At 49.0% G+C, this 24,994-nt stretch overlaps 1 protein-coding gene across 1 annotated transcript; it reads left to right on the forward strand.

Moving 5' to 3' along the window:
* Positions 1–21,972: 21,972 nt before the first annotated feature.
* LOC115659457 (tigger transposable element-derived protein 1-like) lies at positions 21,973–24,332 on the forward strand. The gene has a single exon (XM_030579621.1). It carries the CDS (start codon positions 22,675–22,677, stop codon positions 24,010–24,012), a length of 1,338 nt encoding a protein of 445 aa, XP_030435481.1. The 5' UTR covers positions 21,973–22,674; the 3' UTR covers positions 24,013–24,332.
* The last annotated feature ends 662 nt before the right edge of the window (positions 24,333–24,994 follow it).

The following is a 24,994-nucleotide window of genomic DNA, read 5'->3' on the forward strand; positions in this document are numbered from 1 at the left end:
AGGGAAACACCCAGCACCCTATGTTCATCCTTGTAAAAATGATTGTGTGATGTCCAGTCCAAAGTTTGTCATGTCGGGTTGTCATAAACAGATAGCTAAGGGTTAATGTCTCTTTCACCTGAAGCACCTGACCAGAGGACCAATCAGGAAACCAGATTTTTTCAACTTTGGGTGGAGGGAATTTTGTGTCTGAGGTCTTTGTTTTCTGTCTGCCTGTTTCTCTGAGCTTTGGAGAAGTAGTTTCTGCTTTCTAATCTTCTGTTTCTAAGTGTAAGGACAAAGAGATCAGATAGTAAGTTATATGGTTTCTTTTCTTTGGTATTTGCATGAATATAAGTGCTGGAGTGCTTTGATTTGTATTCTTTTTGAATAAGGCTGTTTATTCATATTTCTTTTAAGCAATTAACCCTGTATGTGTCACCTTAATACAGAGAGACCATTTGTATGTATTTTTTCTTTCTTTTTTATATAAAGCTTTCTTTTTGAGACCTGTTGGAGTTTTCTTTTCTGGGAAATTTCAGGGAAATTGAGTCTGTACTCACCAGGGAATTGGTGGGAGGAAGAAATCAGGGGGAGATCTGTGTGTGTTGGATTTGCTAGCCTGATTTTGCATTCCCTCTGGGTGAAGAGGAAAGTGCTTTTGTTTCCAGGACTGGGAACGGAGAGGGGGAGTCACTCTGTTTGGATTCACAGAGCTTGTGTCTGTGTATCTCTCCAGGAGCACCTGGAGGGGGGAAGGGAAAAAGGATTATTTCCCTTTGTTGTGAGACTCAAGGGATTTGGGTCTTGGGGTCCCCAGGGAAGGTTTTTCAGGGGGACCAGAGTGCTCCAAAACACTCTAATTTTTTGGGTGGTGGCAGCAAGTACCAGGTCCAAGCTGGTAACTAAGCTTGGAGGTTTTCATGCTAACCCCCATATTTTGGACGCTAAGGTCCAAATCTGGGACTAAGGTTTGACGGGGAGACTGGCCTGAGCGGCCTCTAGGCCTCACTCTAATGTCCCCCTGGCACCCACCCCTCCCCGCAGCTCCCACAGCGCCTGTTTATCCCATTCCTTGCTGCTCCCACAACTCCTGCCTCCTGCCCCATCCCAGCCTGAGCCTGGCACCTGCCCTTTTCCTCCCCTCACCAACTTTGTGCCTGCAGCCTGCCCTCCCCCTCTGCCTCCCTAGCACCCATCCCCTTCCTCGGCTTATGCCAGCCCCTCCCCACTCTGCTACCCCTCACTACTCCCCTCCTCCCAGCCGCATGGCACCTGCCCCTCATCCCTGGTCCCCTGCTACGCACCCCCCCAGCCCTCTCAACACACCCTCCCCCTGTGGCCGCTCCATCCCTGCACCCACCCCCATTTCTCTCCCTGTGACCCCACCCCCTCGCACCTGCCTCTCCCCTCTGGTGCCTGCCCCTCTGTTTCCCCCATCACCCTGGCAACCACCACACCCCTCACCTTTTGCCCTGGTACATGCGCCTCCTGGTGCCCTGTCCCATCCCCTGGCCCCCACCCTGTCTTCCTCCTCTGATTCCTTGGTGCCTGCCTCACGCCCCCCCCTACTCCTCCCTGGAGCTCTCTCCCTTCCTTCCCTTCCACTCCTGCTCCCCACTCCTCCATCAACCTGACCCCCCCCCGTCCCCTCAGCATTAGCTGAGCTTCTGACTCCCCTTAAGGGTGAAGAAACCCATGTCACAGCGAGGTCTCGTTTTACAATGTGACTGATAGGTCCCATCTCGTCACTTGCACTGACGCCTTCTCAGGGACGCTCCTCCCTTATTTCTATCCGGTTACAAAGAAGAGGGTAAAAACGCAGCTCCTCTGACAACCTGCCCTGTCCCGGCTCAGGCTGGAGGGAATCTCTGTCCCTGACAGTGATTCTGCAGCTAGGGTGACCAGATTTCCTGATTTTATAGGGACAGTCCCGATTTTTGGGTCTTTTTCTTATATAGGCTCCTATTACCTCCCACCACCTGTCCCGATTTTTCACATTTGCTGTCTGGTCACCCTACCTGCAGCAGAAACTGTCCCCTCCCAGCGCTGACCGGCCCCCAGGTCTGTTCCTATGGGGCTGGTACAAAGGGTATCATCTGCCTGATCCCCCTGTTATACTTAGAAAATGAAAACAGCAGGATTTTATTTAGGGGATAAGGCAATATGCTGAGTTTATTGTGACTCTAGAAAGAATTAGAGTACGTAGTCAGTTATAGCTATAACATTTTATTTAATTGTATTTATTTATATACATACATAAGTTTTGCAAGGTTGTTATAGTTACCAGCTCTAGCGTTGTTTGTGCCAGGTCACTGGCCAGGTGGCCTGGACACAGGATGGAGCCGAGTCTTGTGAGATGTGCATCCGATGCTTTTGGCGGGTGGTTGCAGAACCAGACTCAGGCCTTGGCTACACTGGCACTTTACAGCGCTGCAACTTTTGCGCTCAGGGGTGTGAAAAAACACCCCCCTGAGCGCTGCACGATACAGCACTGTAAAGCCTCAGTGTAATCAGTGCCGCAGCACTGGGAGCATGGCTCCCAGCTCTGCTGCAAGCTACACCCGTAAGGGATGTGGTTTACGTGCAGCGCTGGGAGACCTCTCTCCCAGCGCTGGCGCTCCGACCACACTCACACTTCAAAGCGCTGCCGCGGGAGCGCTGTACAGCTGCAAATGCAGCCATACCCTAAAGTTTAGGGTTTGGATTTATAGGGATTTGGTTTTATACAAGTTTATGGGGCTTGGTTGGTTATGCTGCTCTCACCTTTGCAGTGTTGTTTTTATGTTTGAAGTGATAATTAATCACACAGGTGGTACAGCAATGACTGTTCTTTGTTCTTTGAGGCAGTTAGGAGTGGATTCTGGTGTGCCCTCAGGGTTACTATTGGGCTATTTTACCCAATGCATTTTTCAGCCAAATGGTCCTGGGAAGTTTTATTTTAAGGCTGGTACCTTAATCTTTTATTACTTATTTAAACATACATCCACAGTCACACCCTATTTTACTTAACTATTTTTAAATCATTGGGGCATGACAGACTCCACTGAAGTTGTCTGTACTATTTGCTACACAGGAAAAGAAAAGAAGAAAGATCAAAAATGCAAAGGGCAGGAGTCAACAAATCTGATTGCTGTGTTCCAGAAGACGGTTGTGACAGCAGTTCTTTTACTAGTTTGTTATATTACTTTAAGAACAGACTCTTTGCTAATGGTAAAAAAAAATCCAGAGACACAGATCTTGCAAACTAACAGGCCTGCTTCAATTAGCACAAACTCAGCAGACTGAGAGACCTATTTTTTTCAAATAATACAAGCCAAATCCAGGGCCTGTACTGAACCCTACTTTCCCCAAATCATTAATGTATTAATTACCTTTAATTCAACACCACCTCAGTTCCCATCACCAGGCCTGTGAGCTGGGGGAGGGGAGGGGCAGAGAAAGGATTGCAGGGAGCAGGCTGCTGGGGGGTGCAGGGGCAGAGGGGGATGTGTGGGTGCAATGTCAGGGGTGGATGCTGTGGCAGAGGGTGGGGAGGGGACTGCAGCAGCAGGAAGGGATGAGCCCAGATCACAAGAAAGACTCTGGGGAGGGGTTTGGGGGTTTGTGACACAGTAGAGGGGAGCCCCGCCCAGTACACCCGTCTCCCTTGGGGAATAAGGTTTGGAGGTACATGCTTTTACCAGCAAGGCCATCAAGCCTAGTGGTCTAGTGTACACCAAGGCACTCTACCAGGTAGAGCGGAGCAGCTCAATTATCTGAGTCCCGAATCTCACCTCTTCCCTCAGGGCAGTAAGGCCTAATGGCCAGAGCCAGGGAATCTGCCCCTTCTTGGAGGCCAGTACAGCCCAACGTTCAGACTCTAGAGTTCTGCACCCTTTTTGCAGGGTAGCAAGGCCCAATGGCCAGTGGCGATACAACCACTCCCCGGTGCAGAGCCATGTGGCCTAACAGCCAGCGCCCGAGGGGCCACCAACCCAGGTGGGGGCACCCAACCCAGGACCCTATTAGTGGCAGAGCCGTCCACCACTTGCTCAGTGGGGAGTCCCACTGAAACACCCTGAACTTACCTCAGTGGGAGATACCACTCCACCTCCCTTGAGCCACTCGGGGGCGCAGGAGGATCCTGGGGAAGGTAAGAGTTGGCAGAAGGGAGGGATCCAAAGGAGGGAAGGATGGGCCCTCCTAGCACGCTGAGTCTCTTGTTCCTGCAGGAGCCATTGAGCACACGGTGACTGCCAACACCCTCAGAGTGCGGCCGGGTGCTGCAGTGTAGACAGGACTGACCTCGGTCTCACCTGTGCCCTGAGCTGCGCTGCCCCGTGAGGCACCTGCAGGGCCCTGTATGACTCACGGGATGATGAACATAGATCAGAACCATGTTCTGTTGCAAACCCCACCCAGTGTTAGCCAGGACAGTGCAGAGACCAGATTCCAAGATGGTGAAGAGGACAGGCCCATAGAGGGGGAAGTGGGGGAAAGTTGGAGGGAAAACAGTTCCTGGGAGTCATGGTGAAAAGACATCTGCCAGTGAGGCAAGGAGCTGTCGAGCAGAGAGAGGGAGAATAGAAAGAAGGGCATGATAATGGGATAGTTTGTACAGAAACACCAGGGCCAAAATGTTTCTAACGTGCCCCAGGAGCCCTTTGATCCTAATTGACAAAGCCACTGTACTGTAACTCAGACCAGGGCTGACACATTCACTACCCCCAACAGACAGTGGCTTGAATGTGTATCTGAAAGATGTCAGGTAAGATGTCATATATAAACTGGTGACATGCTGGTCCCCAAAATCATTGGGTGATGTATGTGTGGGTTGTGTACAAAGAGTTACACATGAGTGCTGGAAATATGTTCTTAATGTGTTTTCATAAAGCCAGCCAGCCAGCCCTAGCCAAAGGAATGTCTCACTGGTTTGAATACAGGCAGAGACCAATGTACATTTCCACAGAAGGTAAACAAAGCAATCAAGTCAACAGGCTTCAGAGGAAAGAGCTTAGTGATCACGCCATGGGACAGAGTCTGCACCCCCAGGAAGTCTTCCTGGCTCTTGAGAAAGTCTAATCGACTTCCAGGACATACCCATCAGTCATGGTATAATTCCCCACTCTGAACCTTAGCGTCCAAAAGATGAGGTACCAGCATGAATTCCTCCTAGCTCAATTACCAGCTTAGTACTTGTAGCGCTGCCACCAACCAGGAATTCCAGTGCCTGGTACACTCCGGTCCCCCAAAAACCTTGCCCGGGGAACCCCAAGACCCAGTCCCTCTGGATCTTAACACAAGGAAAGTAAACCCTTTCCCTCACCGTTGCCTCTCCCAGGCTTCCCCTCCCTGGGTTACCCTGGAAGATCAGTGTGTGATCCAAACTCCTTGAATCTTGAAACAGAGAGGAAAATTCACCTTCCCCCCTCCTTCTCTCTCCCCCTCCCTGAGAGAGACAGTAATCCTAACACAGAGAGAAAATAACTTCTCTCCCCCCCTTCCCTCCTTTCTCCCCACCAATTCCCTGGTGGATCCAGATCCAGTCCCCTGGGGTCTCACCAGAATAAAAAAACAATCAGGTTTTTAAACAAGAAAAAAACTTTTAATAAAAGAAAGAAAAAAACAGTAAAAATTATCTTTGCAAATTTAAGATGGAATATGTTGCAGGGTCTTTCAGCTATAGACACTGGGAATACCCTCCCAGCCTAAGTATACAAATGCAAAGTAAAATCCTTCCAGCCAAATACACATTTGCAAATAAAGAAAACAAACATAAGCCTAACTTGCCTTATCTACCTAGTACTCACTATTCTGGACATATAAGAGCCTGTATCAGAGAGATTGGAGAGAAACCTGGTTGCACGTCTGGTCCCTCTGAGCCCCCAGAGTGAACAACAACCAAACACTAACAGCACACACAAAAAATTCCCTCCCTCAAGATTTGAAAGTATTCTGTCCTCTGATCGGTCCCCTGGTCAGGTGACAGCCAGGCTCACTGAACTTGTTAACCCTTTACAGTCAAAAGAGACATGAAGTACTCTTGTTCTATTAACCCTCAACTATCTGTTTATGACACCATCACTTAAGGAGCAAAGGAAACAGCACCCTCTGAGTCTGTGAACACTGGGCAGCTAGTGATGCTAGTAACTTGATGTCAGTGAAAAAACTACTTACGCAAAGATTGTAACAGGCTGATGTGAGCTTTGTCTCTTTGGAGGCAACAAACTTAATAACTTTTGCAAGTGGCCAGTGAGAGGGTCTGGACACTGCAGAGAAATGTCTCTGGGGAAATCAGGAATTGGAGTTCACTGACAGCATCTTGAGGAGTTGCTGGTGAATTGAACAGAAAGATGTGGCAGGGAGCTGACACACAGTCTAATCTCCAGTAAAGCTCACTCTTCCTAAAACAGGGGTAGCACTTTGGTTTAGAGCTCTGGGTGTCCAGAAGAGAACTTTACACCCCTCCCACATGGGTTTGATTTCTCTATCAGGAGATATGGAGGGAGGTGCTTCTGTAGGTGGGGTCCCAGGGAGACCTTGCTATTGCGGGCAGACAAGCCCGAGTCATCCCTCCTTGCTTGCTCCCTCTTGCTCCAAGTGCCCCCCCATTTCAGTCTCACCCTGTGCTCTATTACATTCCCATGGTGTTTAAGTCGTGAAAAGGGAGGAATGTGGGGTTTGCACGTCACCTACCTGATGGGGTTGGCTGTGACTGTGTAGTAGTGGGAAGGGACTTGGGGGATTCTCATGTCCCCTTGGGGCCATTAACTGCATTATCCAACTTCCAGAGAAAAGCCAAGCCCAGGACCCAGTAAATGTAATGAGGCCAGAAAGCCCCTCTCCCCGGCTCCAGGGCAACACACAGGGTGGGGGCATCAGAAAAGGGGAGGGGCCAGCATGGGCCGCTGATGCCGCAGGGGCACCAGACCCCACAGGCCCCTGCCACGTGTTGCCCCTGATGGCGTTAACCCCTGTCATTACATAGAGCCAATAAAGGAGCCCCACTCTTTTGTGTTTCCTGTTCTTCTGGCTGTAATTTCTGGCCCAGTTCCCACCAAAGAGCAGAACTGGGATGAAAAGCGGATTGATTCAGTTGGGTCAGGCCCTCCCCTGCCATCTCCCATAGCCCCGGTGGGGAGGTCGCGGCACAGAGGTCACGATAGCCCAGAAACACGTGGGGGGGGGCGTTAAAATCAATGTTGAATACCTAACTAGACGGGGCCAGTTTCCCCCAGCCCTTCCATTGACGGGCAGCAGGAGCCCTGGGTAACGCCACATTAACAGGGGCAGGAAGAGCAGATGGAGCCAGACTGTCCCTTGGCAGCAGGAAGGAGCAGCGGTGGGGGAAGGGCTGGAGACTGGCAGCTGAAGGGGGAAAGCTGGGTTGGGCTGGGGGGGCAGCAGTTGGGACTGGGCAAACTGGGGCCGAGCAGTCTCAGTGGGGACATGGCTCTTCCCTTCCCCTCCAGTGACCCAACCGTGCCCCGTCGCTGGCACAGAACAACCCCACATTCCCACTCATGCTGGGGTTTTGTCTGAGCACTGGCGGAAATGACCCCTCACCCCCCCGGGGCCGTTTGTCCTGAGCTTGTGGTGACAGAGGGAAGGGGAATGTGAGGGGCTGGGGCAGGAGTCTGGCCACTCTGGGTCCTGTCCAGGGGAACAGGGTCAGTGAAGCAGAGAGCAGCCCCCTGGGGTGGGGGTGAGCCCCTTAACACCCCCCTTCTCCACCTCATGTGGGGCAGTAAAACAGCTTTTCAGGGACTGGCCAGCTCTGCCTTAGCAGCCGGGGGAGGCTCCTGGCTCTGATGTTCATTAACTACGGGGAGAGTCACGTTCTTCAGCAACATGTCGGTTTTATTTGGTGTAAAGGGAGAAACTATCTGAATCAGAGCCATGAGGGGAAAGTTGGTCACTGGCGGGGTTTGACCCCCTCCCCCTGCAACACCCTGACATGGAGAATGATGCAGGGCAACAGCTTCCCTCCAAAAACTAGTTTGCTGCAAATAAAAAAAGTGAGGAAAAAGTGGAAATTGGAGAGGGCTTTATATCAAAAACTGAAAATTACATGGAAAAGAGCAAAACCTGAGGAGATTTGATATCAATGTTCAATTATTAAAGAGTAAAAGGTGGGGTTTAATTGATGTAGAGGGGGAAACAATCTGATGCTCAGACCTGAGGGGAAAGTTGGTCCTTTTGGGGGTTTAGTTCCCCTCCCCCGCACTGGGGTAATGACTCGGGGCAACAGTTTCCCTCCAGAACAAGACCTGGCAGCAGACGGACTGGGGAGCCCAAAGCCGCAGAGGGTTTTCCATCAGTATTTGAGAATTAGACAGAAAATGACACAATCTGAGGAGATTTTGTATCAGTAGCCAGTAACGAGAGAGGGGACAGAGCTGAAGGGGATTTTATATGTAATATGGTAATTAAATGGAAAATGGGAGAACTCAGTGGGATTTTCATCAATATTTGGTTTTTAGAGAGAAAAGGGCAAAAGCCAAGGGATTTTTCATCAATATTTACTAAATTACTGGAAAGTGTCCCCATCCCCCGAGCCCTGCCATTGACACAGGCAGAGGGTGACACTGCACTGGGTCAGCACTGGGCACCGGGGCACATATGCAGGTGAAATGTACATGTCTCAGAGCATTGGTTTTTTCACACCACTAAGTGACAAAGGGCTTCCCGCCATTCGTGCTGGTGTAGACATGGCCTGAGTTCAATGTGCGAAAGGTCCGGAAGTCCCATGCTGTGTTCTGCGCACTGCAGTGTTAAACTGGGGATCTGGAGGGAAGCTGAATTTAAAGTGAGACACCGCCTCTACGGGATCCCTTCCAGCAGCTCCTACTTAGTTGAGACAGGACACTTCCGAGCCAAATCCCATCTGCTCCACCGGACACTCACAGCAGGGCCGGCTCCAGGCCCCAGCGCGCCAAGCGCGTGCTTGGGGCGGCATGCCGCGGGGGGCTCTCTGCCGGTTGCCGGGAGGGCGGCAGGCAGCTCCGGTGGACCTCCCACAGGCTTCCCTGCAGAGGGTCCGCTGGTCCCGCGGCTCCGGTGGAGCATCCACAGGCACGCCTGCGGGATGTCCACCGGAGCCGCGGGACCGGTGAGCGGCAGAGTGCCCCCCGCGGCATACCGCTGTGCCTGGGGCGGTGAAATGGCTAGAGCCGGCTCTGACTCACAGGATTCACAGCGTACAAGTTCCTCTCAACGTACAGCATGTAGCTACAGTGAGAGTGAAAACAAGGGTAAGTTCATTTAGCAAAGAACAGAGACTTGAGAAATAACAAGTAGAAGAAGTGGAAACAAATGGTTACAGAGCAAAGAAAATCATAATATGCCCTTGAGAGCCGGGACTTTGGCAACAAGATACTCTTGTGTCGAATTAAATATTATTCACCCCAGAGCTTTGCAGCCAGCCTGGCTGTGACCACCTTGCTGTTTCCTCTCATGGAGATTTTGCAAGCGTGCAGTTTGCACCTGGCTCAGCGTGCACATAGACCGCACAATGCACCATACAAATGGCTAGGCAGGCAGAGAGGTGTCTGTTACTTGGAAATCTTGCTTTCAGGCAGGAGGGATGAGCCCTCTTGGAGACCTGCCTTAACTCCAGCACCTTAGGGGCATAATTTTCAGACTAGCTACATAACTCCTTATAGGTTAGCCATGTAGACATTTTGCAAGGATGATGATGTGTGAAAATCGCTAATTTTAAAATATAATACAGCATATTCTCCCATTTTAAGTATTTAGCTGTTAGTCTTATTTAACCAGTAATTTTTCCAGCAGTTTGCATTGATTTATTATTATGATGATTAGTATCATTTATGTATTTATTCATTTATTTGCCTAAGTTTTTTCCTATTGATGTTCTGTGAATAAACGTTGCACCAGTGAGCTGCCATTGATGAAGTTTAAAACCGATCTGTCGGTATATATTTTTATTCTTCTTTTGGGGATAACACAGATAAAGGGCACATTTAAGTGCATATGGTTAAAAAAATAAATACTTCTTCCCACAAGATTTATAGCACAGCCCCCTCCCAGTTTTCTGCCTAGCACACCTCAGCCCCTCCACCAAGAAGAGGCTGGAGCCACTGAGTTGCCAAATCCTCCTTAGAGACACACTGTCAAGTCAGGGGCAGCAGCTTCATCCCCTAACCCAGCCAACCTTCCCACCCCGCAGTGCCGCCCTGTATAGACTTGACCTCCCATTTCAGCAGTGCTCTGGGCTGTGGCTGAACCGGGTCAATGCCCTTCCCAGAGACATAGGATACCCCTCCACCCCTGCCCCCATCCAGCTCACAGCTCTCTGCATACAGACCCGGCCCAGTTGGAGCGTTTCACTGTCTGCCATTCGTACTTCTTTTATGTACCATTGTATCAGGAATGTTTGGCGTGCAAGAGCTGCGTTCTGAAAGCCCACCAGCCTGCACCCCCAAGCGCCCCTGCAGTTTACATCCCCCCTCCCTTTCTCTGCCCCTCTCCAACCTACTAGCTCACAGGCCTGGTGCTGGGAACTGAGATCTGGGGAACAGACCTGGAGGCTGGTCAGTGCTGGGAGTGGACAGTGTCACTGTTAAGGACAGAGATTCCCTCCGGTCTGAGCTGAGACTCGGCCGATTATCAGGGGAACTGCATTTGTACCCCCAGCACTGACACCAGGACAAAAACAAGGGCGGAGCATCCCGGAGAAGGTGTTAGTGAAAGTGAAGAGATGGGACCTGTCAGACACATTGTAAAATGAGACACGCAATTTTCTCCCTGGCCCAGCCAGGTATGCCTGAAATGTCCAGAATTTTCTCCCCAGGCTGGAGAGCGCTAAGGAGACATTGCAGGAGGGAAGCAGTTTACATCACAGGTAGAGAGAGGATGATCATTTTACCAGGAAGCAGCTCTCTTTGCAGAAGTCTTGATGGGTTCGCTCTCCATTGCAAAACTGAGAGGCTTTCTGACAGATCAGTGATCAGAAGAGAATGAGTTAACGCTCTCCTGATCTGCCATTTGCCCAAGGAGAGGCTTCTGTTTTCAGCAGAGGGGATTGCAGATTTGGGGGATACAGAGGACTAAGGAAATTGTCCACTGGAATTGTGGGATATGTCTGCCTGACTCCTGGGACCAGAGTCAAGTGCTGTTATGATACACTGCAAAGTAATAGGGCGCAAACTCTCCATCCTGGCTTGATTTCAGCGTGGACCATCCAGCCCTGCAGACACAAGGGAGGTCATTAGCCTTGAGCCTGGGCTCAAGCATGGGCTCATATTGCAGTGTAGACATGCCCTACGTGCTCTGTCAGACCCAGCTGGACAGGCCACACTGGGTGCCTCACTTCCCCTCTCCAGTGTCTGATTCTCCCCTTACTGGGCTGGTCCGCACTCAGACCAGGAGTCCCTTGTTCTGTCTCTGCAGCGCCTGGCTCACTCGTGGGCATGATACCAATAATAACGCTCACTGACCAGCCCCTAAGGGCTGCATGACAGCACGGGGCCTTCCCCATTGTACATGGGGACCCGGGGGTGCAGGGAGCCCTGGTTACTGCCCCACACATTCACCCAGTGACTTCCCTGAGCTGCTGGACGCGGGTCTCTGGCCACTCCTTAAAACTGGTGCCCCTAGAGCATCCCAGTGCTAAGAGGGTGATGGGAGTGGGGGCTAGGTCAGAGGACAGCTCAGGGAGGAAGGGGGATATGGGCACACATGGGGATAGTGGAACATGAGTGGGGGATATGGGCACACACGGAGAGGCACTGGTACAAGGGTGAGGGGTCAGGACACATTATATGTGGAGACTGGGGGACTTTGGCCCCTTACTGAAGCGTAACCCTTCTGCCCATCTGAGTCGGCAGCAACAAGGGCTGGGTTCAGTATCCAGGGGTGCCGTTTCAATAACACAATGCCAAACTGGCTCCAGCCCCCAGCCAGTGACTTGGGACAATTACATACCACCCCCCCCCGGGTGCCTCTAGGACGCAATACTTCCCCTCTCGCAAGCATGGAGTCTGAGTGTAGCTAAATCCTTTTAATAAAGGAGGGAAACAATGTGGCATTATGTTGGGGAAACACTACAAACAGGATTCAGAACACAAACCATGAGCAAAAGCCCCACCCCCAAGTAAGTTTGGCAGTGTCCTTTTCCCCTCAGGGTCTTAAGTCCAGCAACCCAAAAAAATTACTCAAAATCCCAAATGTCCAACACCCCAAAAGTCTCTGTCCCCGGTCAGGTTTCAGAGTAGCAGCTGTGTTAGTCTATATCCACAAAAAGAACAGGTATCAGATGGGTAGCCGTGTTAGTCTGGATCTGTAAAAGCAGCAAAGAATCCTGTGGCACCTTATAGACTAACAGACGTTTTGGAGCATGAGCTTTCGTGGGTGAATACCCACTTCGTCAGATGCATGTAGTGGAAATTTCCAGGGGCAAGTATATATATATGCAGGCAAGCTAGAGATAATGAGGTAGTTCAATCAGGGAGGATGAGGCCCTGTTCTAGCAGTTGAGGTGTGAAAACCAAGGGAGGAGAAACTGGCTTTGTAATTGGCAAGCCATTCACAGTCTTTGTTTAATCCTGAGCTGATGGTGTCAAATTTGCAAATGAACTGAAGCTCAGCAGTTTCTCCTTGAAGTCTAGTCCTGAAGTTTTTTTGCTGCAGGATGGCCACCTTAAGGTCTGCTATAGTGTGGCCAGGGAGGTTGAAGTGTTCTCCTACAGGTTTTTGTATATTGCCATTCCTAATATCTGATTTGTGTCCGTTTATCCTTTTCCGTAGCGACTGTCCAGTTTGGCCGATGTACATAGCAGAGGGGCATTGCTGGCATATGATGGCATAAAAAGAACAGGAATACTTGTGGCACCTTAGAGACTAACACATTTATTTGAGCATAAGCTTTCGTGGGCTACAGCCGCTTCACTGGATGCATGCAGTGAAAAATACAAGAGTGATCAGTTAAGGTGAGCTATTACCAGCAGGAGAGAAAAAAACTTTTTGTAGTGGTAATCAAAATGGTCCATTTGCAGCAGTTGACAAGAAGCTGTGAGGAACGTGGCGGGGTGGAGGGGGATAAACATGGGAAAATAGTTTTACTTTGTGTAATGACCCATCCACTCCCAGTCTTTAGTCAAGCCTAATTTAATAGTGTCCAGTTTTCAAATTAATTTCAATTCAGCAGTATCTTGTTGTAGTCTGTTTTTGAAGTTTTTTTATTGTAATATTGTGACTTTTAGGTCTGTAATCAAGTGACCGGGGAGGTTGAAGTTTTCTCAGCTGGTTTTTAATGTTATAGTTCTTGACATCTGATTTGAGTCCATTTATTCTTTTGCGTAGAAACTGTCCGGTTTGGCCACTGTACATGGCAGAGGAGCATTGCTGGCACATGATGACATATATCACATTGGTAGATGTGCAGGTGAACGAGCCCCTGATAGTGTGGCTGATGTGATTAGGTCCTGTGATGGTGTCCTCTGAATAGATATGTGGACAGAGTTGGCAATGGGCTTTGTTGCAAGGATAGGTTCCTGGGTTAGTGTTTTTGTTGTGTGGTCTGTGGTTGCTGGTGAGTATTTGCTTCAGGTTGGGGGGCTGTCTGTAAGCCATCAGTGGTCAGTGCAGCCCCAGAGTTCAAAAGTTTATCTCATAGACTCATAGACTCTAGGACTGGAAGGGACCTCGAGAGGTCATCGAGTCCAGTCCCCTGCCCTCGTGGCAGGACCAAATACTGTCTAGACCATCCCTAATTGACATTTATCTAACCTACTCTTAAATATCTCCAGAGATGGAGAATCCACAACTTCCCTAGGCAATCTATTCCAGTGTTTAACTACCCTGACAGTTAGGAACTTTTTCCTAATGTCCAACCTAAATCTCCCTTGCTGCAGTTTAAGCCCATTGCTTCTTGTTCTATCATTGGAGGCTAAGGTGAACAAGTTTTCTCCCTCCTCCTGATGACACCCTTTTAGATACCTGAAAACTGCTATCATGTCCCCTCTCAGTCTTCTCTTTTCCAAACTAAACAAACCCAATTCCTTCAGCCTGCCTTCGTAGGTCATGTTCTCAAGACCTTTAATCATTCTTGTTGCTCTTCTCTGGACCCTCTCCAATTTCTCCACATCTTTCTTGAAATGCGGTGCCCAGAACTGGACACAATACTCCAGTTGAGGCCTAACCAGCACAGAGTAAAGCGGAAGAATGACTTCTCATGTCTTGTTTACAACACACCTGTTAATGCATCCCAGAATCACGTTTGCTTTTTTTGCAACAGTATCACACTGTTGACTCATATTAAGCTTGTGGTCCACTATGACCCCTAGATCTCTTTCTGCCATACTCCTTCCTAGACAGTCTCTTCCCATTCTGTATGTGTGAAACTGATTGTTCCTTCCTAAATGGAGCACTTTGCATTTATCTTTATTGAACTTCATCCTGTTTGCCTCAGACCATTTCTCCAATTTGTTCAGATCATTTTGAATTTTGACCCTGTCCTCCAAAGCAGTTGCAATCCCTCCCAGTTTGGTATCGTCCGCAACCTTAATAAGCGTACTTTCTATGCCAACATCTAAATCGTTGATGAAGATATTGAACAGAGCTGGTCCCAAAAACAGACCACTGCGGAACCCCACTTGTTATATCTTTCCAGCAGGATTGGGAGCCATTAATAACTACTCTCTGAGTATGGTTATCCAGCCAGTTATGCACCCACCTTATAGTAGCCCCATCAAAATTGTACTTTCCTAGTTTATCTATAAGAATATCATGTGAGACCGTATCAAAGGCCTTACTAAAGTCTAGGTATATCACATCCACTGCTTCTCCCTTATCCACAAAGCTCGTTATCCTATCAAAGAATGCTATCAGATTAGTTTGACGCGATTTGTTCTTTACAAATCCATGCTGGCTATTCCCTATCACCTTACCACCTTCCAAGTGTTTGCAGATGATTTCTTTAATTACTTGCTCCATTATCTTCCCTGGCACAGAAGTTAAACTAACTGGTCTGTAGTTTCCTGGGTTGTTTTTATTTCCCTTTTTATAGATGGGCACTATATTTGCCCTTTTCCAGTCTTCTGGAATCTCCCCGTCTCCCATGATTTCCCAAAGATAATAGCTAGAGGCTCAGATACCTCCTCTATTAACTCCTTGAGTATTCTAGGATGCATTTCATCAGGCCCTGGTGACTTGCAGGCATCTAACTTTTCTAAGTGATTTTTTACTTGCTCTTTTTTTATTTTCTCTTCTAAACCTACCCTCTTCCCGTAAGCATTCACTATATTGGACATTCCTTCAGACTTCTCAGTGAAGACTGAAACAAAGAAGTCATTAAGCATCTCTGCCATTTCCAAGTCTCCCGTTACTGTTTCCCCCTCCTCACTGAGCAGTGGGCCTACCCTGTCTTTGGTCTTCCTCTTGCTTCTAATGTATTGATAAAAAGTCTTCTTGTTTCCCTTTATTCCCATAGCTAGTTTGAGCTCATTTTGTGCCTTTGCCTTTCTAATCTTGCCTCTGCATTCCTGTGTTATTTGCCTATATTCATCCTTTGTAATCTGACCTAGTTTCCATTTTTTATATGACGCCTTTTTATTTTGTAGGTCACGCAAGATCTCGTGGTTAAGCCAAGGTGGTCTTTTGCCACATTTTCTATCTTTCCTAACTATCGGAATAGCTTGCTTTTGGGCCCTTAATAGCGTCCCTTTGAAAAACTGCCAACTCTCCTCAGTTGTTTTTCCCCTCAGTCTTGATTCCCATGGGACCTTACCTATCAGCTCTCTGAGCTTACCAAAATCCGCCTTCCTGAAATCCATTGTCTCTATTTTGCTGTACTCCCTTCTACCTTTCCTTAGAATTGCAAACTCTATGATTTCATGATCACTTTCACCCAAGCTTCCTTCTACTTTCAAATTCTCAATGAGTTCTTCCCTATTTGTTAAAATCAAGTCTAGAACAGCTTCCCCCCTAGTAGCTTTTTCAACTTTCTGAAATAAAAAGTTGTCTGCAATGCAGTCCAGGAACTTATTGGATAGTCTGTGCCCCGCGGTGTTATTTTCCCAACATATATCTGGATAGTTGAAGTCCCCTATCACCACCAAATCTTGGGCTTTGGATGATTTTGTTAGTTGTTTGAAAAAAGCCTCATCCACCTCTTCCACTTGATTAGGTGGCCTGTAGTAGACTCCCAGCACAACATCACCCATATTTTTTACCCCTTTTAGCCTAACCCAGAGACTCTCAACACTTCCATCTCCTATGTCCATATCCATCTCAGTCCAAGTGTGTATATTTTTAATATATAAGGCAACACCTCCTCCCTTTTTCCCCTGTCTATCCTTCCTGAGCAAACTATACCCATCCACACCAACATTCCAGTCGTGTGTATTATCCCACCAAGTTTCAGTAATGCCAACAATGTCATAGTTGTATTTATTTATTAGCACTTCCAGTTCTTCTTGCTTATTACCCATACTTCTTGCATATGTATGTAGGCATCTAAGATACTGGTTTGATCTTGCCTCCCAGCTTTGCCCTGACCCTCCTTTCTCTCTGCCATTATAGCCCATGCTCCCTCCTGTTTCCGACCCATCTCCCAGGTCTTGTTCCCCACTTACCTGTGGGGTTTGCTCACCTGTCCCCGTCGACCCTAGTTTAAAGCCCTCCTTACTAGGTTAGCCAGTCTGTGCGCAAATAAGGCCTTTCCCCTCCTCGAAAGGTGAAGGCCATCTCTGCCTAGCAGTCCTTCCTCGAATAGCATCCCGTGGTCGAGGAAGCCAAAGCCCTCCTGGAGACACCATCTTCGCAGCCAGGCATTCACCTCCATGATGCATCTGTCTCTGCCTGGGCCCCTACCTTCAACAGGAAGAATCGAAGAGAATACCACCTGCGCTCCAAACTCCTTAACCCATACTCCCAGAGCCCTGTAGTCACTCTTGATCTGCTCAGTCTCACACCTCACAGTATCATTTGTGCCCACATGGATGAGTAGCATGGGGTAGTAGTCAGAAGGCTAGATAATCCTCTACAATGCCTCTCTAACATCTCGGATATGGGCCCCTGGCAGGCAGCATACCTCCCGGGATGAACGGTCAGGGTGACAGATGCGTATCTCCGTCCCCTCAGCAGAGAGTCTCCAACCACCACTACCCTACGTTTCTTATTATCAGTGGTGGCAGCAGACCTCCCAGCCTTAGGGGTATGAGGCTTCGCCTCCTTAACTGTTGGGGGTGATTCCTTCTCTCCTGTATCAAGAAGAGCATAACGGTTATCTATTACCACAGCAGGAGAGTTCGCAGCAGGGGTGGAGCACTGCCTGCTGCCAGAAGTAACCAGCTGCCAGTGTCCACCCTGAGCCATCTCCTCCTCCACTGGTGTGTCGGTAGTCCTGTGAACTGTGACAGCTATGTCAGCTGTCTCCACATGGATACTGTCCAGGAATTGCTCATGGATACGGATGTTCCTCAGCCTAGCCACCTCCTCCTGTAGCTCTCCCACCTGCTGCCTGAGAGATTCCACCAGTAGGCACCTTTCACATTGGATGCCACCCCCAGCCTGGATATCAGCAAGTGGAAATTGCAAGTTACAGTCTTTGCAAACCCACACCAGAATCTGGGTAAAAGCATCCATGCTTTGGTGCTCTGTCTGGCTACAGGCGCAGGTGGAGGAGACAGAAGCAGTGCTGCCACAGGTGCAGAATTTTACCTCCCAGCCCGGGGTTGGGGAATGAGGGGGGAGTGCAGCGGTGTTAAGGGGGCACCTTACGTGATCCGAGGCCGACCGCCCCACCTCTCCATGGGGTTCTGCTGCAGCCTTCTCCACAAGCCACTCCACCAGCCACTCCGCTCCACCAGCCATCCCGCGAGCCGCTCCAGTCGTCCTGCAAACAGCTCTGCTTCGCTCACGGAAGGTTAGAAGGGTTTTTGGTTGGCAAGCTCCCAGCACCAAGAGAAAGGGGAAGATGGGAAATCAGGACCCTGAGACTGAGAGTATCCAGGGCCAATGGGGAGAGGCCAACTGACAGGGTAAGCCAGCCAATGAGAGAGTCAGGAAGCTGGGAGGGGTCCATCCTGTGTGAGCTGGGGCTGCCTGGGCAGAGTGGGCAGAGCTAAGGAGAGAGCAGATCCCTGCTGGGAGCAGAGCTGCAGGAACCAGAGTCAAAGGGGCCAGAGGAGCAGTCCAGGGAGCTGGAGGCAGAGCAGCATCAGGGCTGTGGCAGCGTGGAACTGGGGCTGGGGCTGGAGCAGTCCGGAGCCAGGTGCAGTAAGCAGCTGGGCAGAGCGAGGGGGGACCCTGGGCAGAGGGCCCAGCGCAGGGAGACGCTTCAGCCAAGGGTTCTTGCAGACGAGACTGGAAGGGGAGCCGTGAGTGAGATGAGGGGTGGCTGATGCTGGGGAGAAGGGCCCTGCCATCTAGAGCCTGAGGGCGTGTGCCAGGGCCTGGTCAGGAGGCCTGAGAACAGACTGTGAACTGTCCTGACATTCCAGAGATGCGTTTTGAAACTCCCCTGTGGTCACAGAGCCGGGTGATGAGTTTTCCTTTCACTGTCCCCATTTTTCCTTATTATTTTATTAGTTGCTGTTTAATAAATTGTATTTGCTTTGAACTATAGACATTGATCAGTAGGTCAGGGAAGCACCGACGGCAGAGAGCACCATGGAGTGGGGACACCCTAGCCCCTGGGCCCAGCCTTGTTGGGGTCACAAGGACTCTGCCCCACAGGAGAGTAGAAGGGGAGCCCTTGAGGTCAGGCAGGCCTCTGGGTAAAGGGAGTGGGAGTGAGGACTCAGATTCTTTCATTATCCGATTCCACTGGGGTCGTGTATAAGCCAGGAAAGTTCCCTGCGATAGCGGGACCATCTCCTGCTTACATTTACACAGCCACAAAGCAAGAGTTTTCCTTGCTACGCGGGCTGAGGGACTGGGCTGTCCATCAACGCACATCATAGCTTTGATTGTCTGCCCTTCCCTATCAGGCAGGGGACCTGGGGGGTGCAGCATGAACTATCTCTGGATGGAGCATGTGCAGTACTGGTGGGTGGGTGCAGAGGTCGGGGTGCAATGACAGTGGCTGTGCAGTGAGTGGGGATTGGGTGCATGGGGAGCCCTGAGGTGAGTCTGTGTCACTGCCCCCAGGCCAGGAACTGTCCTTACCCCTAGGGCTGTTGCACTGGGATCCCCACCAGAGATAATTCCTGCTCCAGGAACCATGACACCTTCCTGGGGCAAACGGCCAGAGCAGGATATAACCTCAGCCTGCAGCTTTACAGTCCCACATCCCCAGGAATGCTGCAGGGGGACGGACTCCGGGACTTATAAACCCAGACACCCATCTGCCAATTCATGGATTTCTTCTGCTCTTTAGATGTCAGCTCCAGGGCCTCTTCCAGCTCCTTCCTCACAGGGCCCAGGGCTTCCTGGAGTTTCACCTGCATGGGTATTGTGTGTGATAAACAGCCATTAGTCTTCATGTCTAATTGGTGGGGACTGCAGGAGGCAGGGCTGGATGAAGCAGAGGCCCTATAGGACCATGTCTAGCCCTGGCTACTGAAGACATGTGATTACATCAGGATCCTGGCTTCCATGAAAAAAAAGAAAAAGAAAAGGAAAAAAAAAAGTATGTTTCAACTATCAGGGTTGCAAAGAAAATACTGAAAACATGCCTCCAGTGTGGCAGATGCTGTGACACCTGCCTGAGTCTGCAGAGAGTCTGAGCCAATTGCCCTGACAGGTAATTGTCAGGGGTCCATATGGGGTGTTAATCTGCTGTGCCAACTGCACCCCAGCAGAGGGATCTGTGTGTGGCAGGAAGAGGAGAGCTCAGTGGCTCTGTCCCACCACCCAAGCAGAAACACCTCAGTTGCTGGGGTCAGTACAACAGAGAAGGGGGCTCCCTGATTCTGTCTCTCTCTCTCTCTCAGAGGAGAGAGGACCCCCCCTGCCCTCAGTGTCCTCAAAGTGCCCAGCTGTTCCCTCTGTCTGCCCAAAGAGGTTTGCAGGCCCCACCCCCAGCAGACAGCTCTTGGGTGGGTGACCCCATTCACAGCCAGTGGGACAGGGTCACAGCAGGGCCCTGTGTCAGGGTGTGGAGCCTGGGCCCTGGATGGCCTCAGTCCAGCCCTGTGTGCAATGCACATTTCAGTAACAAAGCCAGAATAATGCCCTGGGCAGAGGCAGCAGGGCCAGCACTGTAGGGCCTGGGGCATCGTCTGGCTGAAGCCCCCCAAACTTTCTCATGCCTGGGGCATCTGCATAGAAGGGCTCTAATGTTCCCCTCCCATTCCCCATCTCATCCCCCATGGAACCGGGCAGGGCTGGGAGCTGGGACCCTCTCTCCCCACTTACTGCTCCTGCTGCCCCTCCCAGTCTCTCCCCTGTCTCCCTCCTGCCCCCTCTCCCCTCCCCTCGGGCTGGGGGACTCAGGCCCTGGCCCGGCCGAGGCGGTCGCTCTCCAGGGCCTGGCTCAGCTCCTGCAAGCGCTAGGGGGAGCAGAGCCTGTTGGGGGAGGGTAGAAGCTCTGAGACTCGCAGCCCCCCCAGAGCTGGGGTGGGGTCGCTGGTGCAGAGTCACTTCCCTGCCCGGTCCCAACCCTTTCCCTTGGGGTCCCCACACCTGCAGGCTCTGGGTGTGGGGCTGGTGCGGGCAGAGCCAGGGGCTGCCCCAGGGGCTGGGTCCAGCCACTGCAGAAAGTCCCCCTGACTGGGAGGGCGTTCTAATGACCAACTCTGTGTTTCAGTGAAAGCTCGGGGGACAGGGGGTGACTCAGGGCTGGTTCTGAAGGTGGCTACTGGGGGCTGAGGAGGGACAGCAGGGTCCCATCACTGTTGTGCTGTTTGGGCAGCGGCAGCCCTGAGAGGGGGGCCCTACACCCCAGAGCAGGATTCGAGGGAAGAGCATTCCTTGGTGCTGAGTTTCACAGGTTGACTGTGTGAAGAAATACTTCCTGTTGTTTGTTTCAAACCTGCTGCCTATTAACTTCATTGGATGCTCCCAGGTTCTTGTGTTATGTGAAGGGGTAAATAACACTTCCTCATTCACTTTTTCCACCCCATTTATGATTTGATAGATCTGTATCATCCCTTTCCTAAGATGAACAGTCCCAGTCTTTTCATCGCTTCTTGCATGGAAGCTGTTTCATCCTCTTAATCATTTTTGTTGCCCTTCTCTTTACTTTTTCCAATTCTAATCTATCTTTTTTTGAGATGGGATGATCAGAACTGCACACAGTATTCAAAATGTGGACGTACCATTGATATATGTAGTGGCATTATGATATTTTTTGCCTTCTTATCTATCACTTTCCCAAACATTCCTTCCATTCCGTTAGCTTTTTTGACTGCTTCTGCACGTTGAGCAGATGTTTTCAGAGAACTATCCACAATGACTCCAAGATCTCTTTCTTGAGTGGTAACAGCTAATTTAAATGCCCATAATTTTGTATATATAGTTGTGATTATTTTTTTACCAATGTGCATTACTTCGTATTTATCAACACTGAATTTCATCTGCTATTTTTTTGCCCAGTCAGCCAGCCACTGGCTATTGGCTATAGAGATACTCCTCCCTCGGTGCCATGAGCCCCACTCTTTCTCTCTATTTGCAGCCTTCCTTTTTTACACTTGAATTCCCAGTCCCTGGTCTTCTGGGCATCTGCAATGTATGCCAGTCTGCTGCCTCCACAGAAGCAGTGCCCCCCAGTTTGCTGGCTTCACCTTAATTTAACTCTCTACCTAGCACAAGTTACTTAGGCGTGTCTACAGTAAAAATAAATTGAAGTTTATTTAACAGAGCTTGAGACAGAGGTTCTAATGAAGGCTGGTATAAGGATTGGAAACATACAGTTACAGGTTAAAGAAAAAACATGAGAGTTAGTCAATAGGCTGTACTCATTTACAAGTTATTTTCTTGTCCAATAAAGTATTAGACAGTCCAGTTTCGAAAGCTGGTATCCTCTTTCATGAGACACTTCCGCTGACAGAGTCTCTGCTCCAGAATGGGTAACATCCGGTGTCCTTTCTCTTATGCAGGCAGGCCTCGACTTTACCACGTTCGAGTTATGACGAACGGGCACTTATGCCGTTTATAAAACTGACACCCTGTTTTGACTTTCCAACGTCAGTTTTGACTTTGCGGCGCTTAAGAGGATGCAACGCAACGCCAGTGAACAAGTTCATACATGCACGGCTATGTTCTGTGCTGCCCATCTCCATAACTCAAGGTGCTCAGTTGCTGTTCTGAAGCCATTTTTGCATGGTGGATCTTTGCACTTCCAAACTTTTTCTTAAAATTTAGTGTTTCTTTGCCCATAATAATGGCAGAAAAGCAGAAATCTGGTGCAAGTGGTGTTTCTTCTTCCAGGGAATGTAGAAGAATTAGTTGGGATACAAAAACTGAAATAATTAAGAGGTCCAAAAGAGGTGAGACACCAACTGAAATTGGTAAAGCTTTGGCTATCGCCTGATCGACTGTTTCAACCATCCTGAAAAACAAGGCACAGATTCAGGAACGTGTTAAGGGTTCAGCTCCTATGCAATCAGCTGAGACAACTAAGCAGCATGTTAATGGCCAGGTTGAGCAACTGTCATTCATTTCACTGAAGGATCAAAATCAATGCTGTGCTCCAGTGAGTTCAGGCAAAATTCAAGAGAAGTCCCGGAGTCTTTATAATGATCTAAAGAAACAACAGGGGGAAAGTCTAACACTGAGCCTTTTAATGCAAATAGGGGCTGGCCTATGCAGTTTAAAGCTAGAACCCATTTGCATAACATGCAGGTGTCAGATGAAGCTGCCAGTGCTAATGAGCAGGCAGCTCGTGTTTATCCTGAAACACTGGCTAAAATGATTGAAAAGAATGGATATTGTGCTCAACAAGTTTTTAATGTTGCTGAAACTAGGCTCTTTTGGAAAAAAATGCCATTGAGAACCAACATGGCTGAAGAGGAGGAATCCATGCCGGGGTACAAAGCTGCTAAAGATAGGATCACTCTTTTGCTTGGTGCAAATGCTGCAGGTGACTTTAAATGTAAACCTTTGCTTGTGTACCGTTCAGAAAACCCCAGGGCTTTCCAGGGATATTCCAAGGCATTTCTCCCAGTGGTATGGAAATCCCATCCTAATGTGTGGGTCAATAAAAACATTTTTGAGGATTGGTTTAATTATCATTTTGTGCCAAGTGTCAGGGATTATTGCAGCAAAAATAATCTTGCATTTAAAACATTGTTAATCCTCGACAATGCTCCTGGTCATCCACCCAGCCTTGATGACATGCATCTTGACATCCAAGTGGTGTTTCTGCCCCCAAACACCACTTCACTGTTGCAACCGATGGACCAGGGGTTCATTACATCTTTCAAGGCTCACTATCTCAGGAGCTCATTTGCTCAGGCCATCAGGGAAACTGAGAAGCAAGGTGGACCAACTCTGAAGGAATTCTGGCAGAGCGTCAGCATTTACCATGCAATTAAGAACATTGATGAAGCACGGAATGAAGTCAAACAACTCAATCTGAATGGCGTTTGGAAAAAATTGTGTCCTGATTTTGTGTCTGACTTCCAAGGCTTTACTGACACTGTTGAGGAGGTGACCAACGCTGTTGTTGAAATGGGCAAAGAACTTAACTTGGACATTGCCCCAGAGGATGTTGATGAGTTGCTGGCATCACATTCTGAAGAACTAACTAATGAGGACCTCATTGAATGGGAACAGCAAAAATTGGCAGAAGAAGAAGATGCACGCACTGTTGAAGAGACTCCTCCTCGTAAAGTCTTGACAATGGAAGTGTTGGCTGAGGCATTTCAACATTTGGAAGCTGCCACGTCCCTGTTTGAGGAGTACGACCCCAACATTGAACGCAGTGCATCTGTGAATAGGGACATATACAACACATACAGCTGCTACAGAGAAATTTACAAAGAAAAGAAGAGAACATCTGTCCAAATTCCCTCGGACACTTCCTTATCTCCTTCCAAATCACCTCAAAAAACCCCTGAAAGCCCCATCCAATTAGTACCACCTGGGAGCTCAGACAAAAGTGTCCCATCTCTTCTTTCATCCCTTCAGTTGTTTTCTTAGATCAGCAGTGCCCAGGAATGATGAAGACAAGTTATGTTAAAAAAATGTTAAGGCTTTAAAATGTGTCTGTGCTTTTTAGCTCATTTGTGGGTTGGGGTAATGTACGGTGTATAGCGCTGTACAGGTACTATATTTCTTTATGTATTTTTAGTGTCTGTGATTCTTTTATGTCAACATGATTGTTATTTTCAATATGAATACATTAATGGAGCTATATTACTTGTCTATAATTGATTGAGTACAAAAATCTGGGTGAAAATAGTGTATTGGACCTTGGTTTAGAAAACAATTCCCCGTTTATAACGTTCCTATGCGAAAATTGGTTCCGGATTACAACATTTCAACTGAAGATGTGATTTTCAGGAACCAATTGTGTCATAAGTCCGAGGACTGCCTGTACAGTTACAGTCTATTGTCTCTTACCCCAGGAGTCCCCATTCAGAGACTTGTCTTGGGGTTCTTTATCTTTGTAAATCTCAAGCCTGCTTCTTGTCCAGACAGTAAACACAGGGCTTGGGCTAGGTTCCAGATGTCCATTGTTCTCAGTGTTTATTGAGTCAGTCCTGGGTCTCTCACCCCATCCCCAGATGAGATCTCTCATCTCCAACAGTTTTGGACACTATACCCTACATGTTACATGTTAATAACGATGACAATCATTTAGACATTAGCTTCTGCAGAGACCACTCATGACACCTTTCAAGGAGATATTGAGAAGATCGTTGGACACAGGTGTCATTAGTCGTTTCCCCACCAGCAGATGTCAGCAGAGAGCTCCTGCCCTTGCAGAACAGTGTCCACCCGGTGCTCGGAAGCAACTTCAGCCATTCGTTCTCAGGGTGCCTTTCTCTGCAGAGCCCTTCAGAACCTGCTAATTTCTCCCTGTGAAGGGGCTTATACACCATTGTGACATTGCACTCTAGATGCTTATGAAAATATGCTTGTGAATGTGACATAATTGGAATGTGCTTTTTTGCAAAAG

This window comes from Gopherus evgoodei, chromosome 11, assembly GCF_007399415.2.
Source record: "Gopherus evgoodei ecotype Sinaloan lineage chromosome 11, rGopEvg1_v1.p, whole genome shotgun sequence".
Lineage (NCBI taxonomy): Eukaryota > Metazoa > Chordata > Testudines > Testudinidae > Gopherus > Gopherus evgoodei.